At 41.1% G+C, this 5,724-nt stretch overlaps 1 protein-coding gene across 2 annotated transcripts; it reads left to right on the forward strand.

Moving 5' to 3' along the window:
* Window positions 1–160: 160 nt before the first annotated feature.
* Window positions 161–5,661, forward strand: LOC146663935 (histone-lysine N-methyltransferase PRDM9-like). Of its 2 annotated transcripts, none has more exons than XM_085416895.1 (7): window positions 161–299; window positions 605–720; window positions 1,675–1,758; window positions 2,562–2,839; window positions 2,945–3,012; window positions 3,147–3,337; window positions 3,492–5,661. In XM_085416895.1, exons 2-7 carry the CDS (start codon window positions 624–626, stop codon window positions 5,477–5,479), a joined length of 2,706 nt encoding a protein of 901 aa, XP_085273021.1. In that variant the 5' UTR covers window positions 161–299; window positions 605–623; the 3' UTR covers window positions 5,480–5,661. The 2 variants fall into 2 exon arrangements, with proteins under 2 accessions (XP_085273021.1, XP_085273022.1); XM_085416896.1 differs by having other exon boundaries at window positions 168–299; window positions 552–720.
* Window positions 5,662–5,724: the final 63 nt, after the last annotated feature.

The following is a 5,724-nucleotide window of genomic DNA, read 5'->3' on the forward strand; positions in this document are numbered from 1 at the left end:
TACTTTTGTTTATGGATGCTCGCCTTATATATTACTGATATGTGAAAACGATAAAAGGAAGCGATAGTAGAAGAACAGCACATATTTGAAAAACGTTGCCACTTTTATTTAAAAAGAAGGAAACGTTTACTCTTATTCTGAAAGTGTGGTCTATTTTCTTCCGGGGGACCGTATCTTAGGGTTCGGATACTTTAGTTGTGGTTTCTAGTGAAGCGTCATGCGCTAACAGCTTAATCTTTCGTGTTTTGGACGGTAGTTACGAAACAACTCCAGAAATATAGCCGTTGAACGTCAGCTTGGTACAAAAGTTCTATTCTTTATATATTATTAACTACACATGCATTAATGCCATTTGTCATGTTTTGTGCTGTGATAGCCACATTTTCGTTATTAGCTATCGGAGACTGATTTGATAGTACCTTTGCCACTGGTCCTTTTTTTTTGTCTGTGTTAGTATTATAGCTGTAATGTTAAAGGCTAAAGAGGTTTAACGTGCTGAGATAATGTTAGCTAATGCTAGCTGTAGCTTCATGTTACTATGTTTTTGACAGTGTGCATGCATCCTGTGTAAGCAACTGCCGTAAAGACTGATCATTCCCACCAGCTATCCACAGTTTTTACTCATGACGGACAGAAGCAGCAGCGTGGAGTGGGTTGAGACAACCGAGGAGGTGGTTGTAACTGAGGAGTGCATTCCCATTGAAAACAACCCCCCTGCAGGTACACTATAATGACATTACAAATAACGTTGACATCCAGTGCTGGGTTACAGGATCTTCTTAATGTCTGTACTGAATATGGTGTGCAATATGACATTGAGTACAATGCTGCTAAAAGTGCTGTTTTGATATGTAGAACCAAGCAGGATAAACAGCTAAATTTCCCTTTGTTTAAACTGGCACAAAAAACTCTTGAAGTTCATAAAAAGGTGAAATACCTCGGTCACTTTATTACTGAGCAAATGAATGATGATGATGACATATACAGACAACGATGTAAGCTCTATGTGCAGGCAAATACTATTGCACGCAAATTCAGCTTTTGTTCACTTCCAGTTAAAGTGGCTTTGTTTAAAGCGTATTGCACACCGCTATATACTGCCCCCTTGTGGTCATCCTACAAACAATGTAGCATGCAGAAGCTGCATGTTGCATATAATGATGCGATGAGAATCCTTTGCAGGATACCTAGAAGTGGTAGTGCCAGTCAGATGTTTGTAGCTGTGGGTGTCTGGACTTTTAAAGCACTTTTAAGAAAGTTAATGTTCAGTTTTAGAGAACGACTGGATGGTTCGAGTAACAGTATAATTTTAGCACTTACAGATCCGACAGTGAGTGGTTCCCGTTACTCATCCAGTCTCAGAAAGCACTGGTTAAAGTGTTTGTGTATTTATTGATTTATTTTAAGTAATTGTGTTTTATGTATATTATGGTTTTATATTTTTACAAATGCTTTATATACTTATTTATATACATATATATATTTAATGGTATACCTTGTGTTGTGTGTGTGTGTGGGGGGGGGGGGGGGGGGGAGTTGTGTGTGTGTGTGTTTCTTGTCTTGTTTTTATGGACATGTAGTCTGCCAATAAAGATTGAATTGAAAAAATTGAATTGAATTCAGTGCTGTAATATAGCCTTTAAAATAGTTTCTTTGTTCCTCTTGTGATGCCAGTTTTAGAGCCAGCAGACACGCCAATACAGAAGTTACTGGACGCTGTGGGGCAGGGAGAAAACCCAGATGGTGACGATGGCTTTTGTAAGCAAACCCCATGTTTACTCTTTTGCTATTGCAGTTTAGGTACAACTAATATCCAGCCAGAAATATGTCACAAGCCTGTCCATCGCTGCCAAAAGAGACTGGCCGAGCATGTTACAGGGCATTTAACCAAATGGGGGTAGGGATTTATTTGAACCTGTATGTATACTTTTAACCCTTTGTGGATTAGAGAAAATCCAAAATAAACTTGTGCGCCCAATTCTTGTTTTTTAAAGATGTATGCTGTACAATCATTTCACCCTGGAAATCGAATAATTCAAAGAAATGTTAAAAGTCAAAAATTAACTTGACATTCAGGCCCGTGATAAGTGTGTCAAAACTTCTGACCACAACTCCAGGACCATTGCTAAGTAAATATAATACGCTTAAATGAAAGTCAAAGTGTTTTGCTATGGTCTTATTCAGTAGTCTTTAAACTTACACATTTCAGTTTTCTATCCCATTAACCCTACCTCTCTGTCTGGTTATATCTTCTTTAGATTTTAATAGGGACACACCTGTAGATCAGTACATGTCTTTCTGAGCCACACATTTTTGTCATTTGTAAACTAGAGCTGAACTGTAGAATGTGTTAGATGGATGACTTAGCAGTGGTCTTCCCCATGAGGACCTAACCTACACAAATATTTGCAGTGTATACACATTCATTCAAAGATTTACTAATATTTAATAATAATAATGACAATATTTGACTGATAATTTGTCACTGTGGTATGTCCAGTAAAAATTACCCCAGATGAGCTTTTTTCCGTTTTTTTTCCCTTGTTTTTACATTTTTATAGATTGCGAGGAGTGCCTGACTCTCTTCCAGGACCAGAGTGATCCTGACAACATTAATGGCCCATCTTTTATTCTCGATTTTCCAACAAACATGGGCGTCATGCAGAGGGCCCTCCTGACTCTGCCTTTTGGCCTGATGATAGGCAGATCTAGTATTCCCAGTGCAGGGATTGGGGTCCTAAATTATGGGCCTGCAGTGTCTCCTGGAATGCATTTTGGACCATTTGAGGGGGAAGTGACAACAAGGGAGATTGCCATGGCAAGTGACTTCTCATGGGAGGTGAGCTGGGATGTATTAAACCCAAACAATAAAACAAGTTTAAACCTCTTGATGCATATTTTGTTCTTTGTGTGTATTTTGTGACAATATTCCAATTTACTGCAGATTTACAAAGATAAGGATGACTATGACTACATTGATGCTGCCAAAGAATCATACTCAAACTGGATGAGGTATTGAATTCTTTTCTGTTGTTTCCTGTTGAATTACAAAATTAATTTTTAATTATATTCTATGAAATAAATCACAGTTTGTACAGCTTGTACATTATTAGAAAATGTTTTTTTTTTCCTCCCTCCTGACACAGGTATGTCAACCATGCCCGTCATAGAGATGAGGCAAATCTGTTGGCAGTCCAGTACAAAGGTAGCATCCTCTTTCACTGCTGTCGCACCATAAATACTGGAGATGAGCTCTTGGTGTGGCCCAGCAGCAAACTTCATGCCCACTTTAGTGATCCTTGGGCCCAGATGTGGTATTTGAAGTTGAATGCAACAGGTACCCTGACTTTGCTAGTCTCAATAGTCCATAAAAGTGATCGTTGTAAGAGCCATAGTCATGTAAAATTTTCCTGACTGTGTTATTTAAAAATTTGATTTATAGTTTGTTTGTTTTTTTGTTGATGTTTTCGCCTTTTTCTCCTAAAATGCAGAGAGTACTGTATCCGGTACAACTCAGATCTTCCTGTGCGCCCACTGTCAGTTGTCTTTCACCACCAAAGCCTTCCTCCAGCGACACACAGAATACTTTCACACGCAGCCTGAAAGTGCTGAAGTAGCTGATGGAGAAAATAATGCCTCCAGTGCTGCAGGATCACTGGTGGTACTGTCTGTTGATCCTCTTGAATCTAAAACATGTGACGATTGCGGAAAGACATTCAAGCAAATACCTCATCTTAGGAGGCACAAGCTTTGTGTTCACTCCAACAAACGCCCCTATTGCTGCCCATGTTGCAGGCGAAGCTTTAGCCAGGCATCTGGCTTAATCAGACATCAGTTAGTTCATAGGAAGCAGGCTGTAGGAAAAGCTTCCAATCAGAAGCAAGTCCTCAGCAACAAAGAGAGTGTAACGCCAGAGTCAGAACTTTTAAAGGCAGGAGATTCAGTTGTATCTGAAAAAATGAATGAAAATGAGAACCAACAAGAAGCTATGGATACAACTGAGGCTCCTGAGTCTTGTGCAGGTGAGTCAGAAACACTCCAGTCAAACTGTTTAGATTGTGGTAAGAGTTTCACAAAGGAATCATCCCTCAAAAAGCATAAGGTGACTGTCCATGAGAGGATACGTCCGTACGTCTGCGCTGTTTGTCAGAAATGCTTCGGTCAGTACAATGACCTGACCAGACACCTGCAGCGTCACCAGAAACAGAGTAAAACAAAAACAAATGAGGATCCAGAGGACTCCGACATATTGCCCTTCAGCTGTGGCGAATGTTCACTGGCGTTTTCCTCAGTGGATGACCTTCAGCAGCACATAAATGAACATCACTCTGATGAGAGCACAGCTGAAAATAACGAAGACGATGTAATGCCTGACGGTGAAAGCGTTGAATCGGTCCAGAATCCTCCCTCTCAGAGGCCTCAGAGATTTGGAGCTAGATTCAGAGTTTCTGCCATAACTAAGCTCATTGCGCCTAAACGAAGAGCTACCAGTCCTGCTCAGCCTGCGAGGAGCTCCGCTGAACCAGAGGCGGCTTCTGTCCGAAATGGGAAGTTAAAAAAATACAAATGGTTCAGCTGCAATCGCTGTAAACAAACATATGGAAACCCAGATGACCTCAAAGCACATAAATGCACTTTGAGGCAGCACAGATGTGGCCAGTGTGGAGCAACCTTTAATAAGTCTGGTTTCCTGAAAAGGCACGAGCAGATGGTACATGTAGAGGCCAAATCTTACAGCTGCGATCGCTGCGGTAAGGTCTTCACTACACCTAGTAACCTTAAACAGCATCAGAAGAGTAACGCTTGTATGAAGTATCACTGCACGTCTGAGCTCTTCCCATGCTCCTTCTGTCAGTTCTCTTTCACCATGAAGAGCTATCTTATTAAACACATTAAAAGGCACCATCCCGTCGAGTATCTTTCACACTGCGAGTCGGACAGCCTAACAGATCAGCTGGAGGAACAAGAGGGGGAAAAAGAATATACGTGTCCTCACTGTGGCATGAACTGTATGACTGCCAAAGCTTTCAAATCTCACACATGCTTCAGGCAAGTGAAGGTTTTGTACTTGTGTAACGACTGCGGAAAGGGCTTCACAAACCACTACGGTCTGAAACAGCACCAGCGCATCCACACGGGCGAGAAGCCGTACAGCTGCCCTCACTGCAGCAAAAGCTTCTCGTACGTCGGTCAGCTCAACGTACATCTCAGGACTCACACCGGGGAGAAGCCCTACCTGTGCACCCACTGCGGGGAGAGCTTTCGGCAGTCGGGAGATCTGAAGAGACACGAGAGAAAGCACACGGGGGTGAGACCGTACAGCTGCCCCGAATGCAGCAAAAGCTTCAGCCGACCGCAGAGTCTCAAAGCTCACCAGATGCTTCACTTGGGACAGAGAATGTTCAAATGCACTCAGTGCGGGAAGAGCTTTTCCCGAAACTATCATCTCAGGAGGCACCATCAGAAGATGCACATTTAGTCTAATCGCATTTTTTTTGAAGACTTTAAATTAAAATGAAATACAGGAGCTTAAATGTGAACTAAATTGCACTTTCCCGCTTGTGTACTTGATGACTTATTGAATGTCCTGTACATAACATTCTTTTATTTTTCTTGTAAAGCATTTAGTTATTTTTTTTTTTTTAGTTAAAAAAGGAAAAACACCAACAAATACTTGTCTTTGAGTGTCAAACTGCACTAAAAAATAAACAACCAACGTAACCA

Source organism: Rhamphochromis longiceps, linkage group LG8, assembly GCF_057381845.1.
Source record: "Rhamphochromis longiceps isolate RC_006_pf linkage group LG8, R_longiceps_female_GT1.1, whole genome shotgun sequence".
Classification (NCBI taxonomy): Eukaryota; Metazoa; Chordata; class Actinopteri; order Cichliformes; family Cichlidae; genus Rhamphochromis; species Rhamphochromis longiceps.

Bases quoted from the DNA above. Each gene is read 5' to 3' on its own strand.
- LOC146663935 (XM_085416895.1), top strand. From the start codon at position 624: ATGACGGACAGAAGCAGCAGCGTGGAGTGGGTTGAGACAACCGAGGAG. The intron at 1,759-2,561 runs GTAAGCAAACCC...ACATTTTTATAG, and splicing joins AGATGGTGACGATGGCTTTT to ATTGCGAGGAGTGCCTGACT. The intron at 3,338-3,491 runs GTACCCTGACTT...CCTAAAATGCAG, and splicing joins TTTGAAGTTGAATGCAACAG to AGAGTACTGTATCCGGTACA.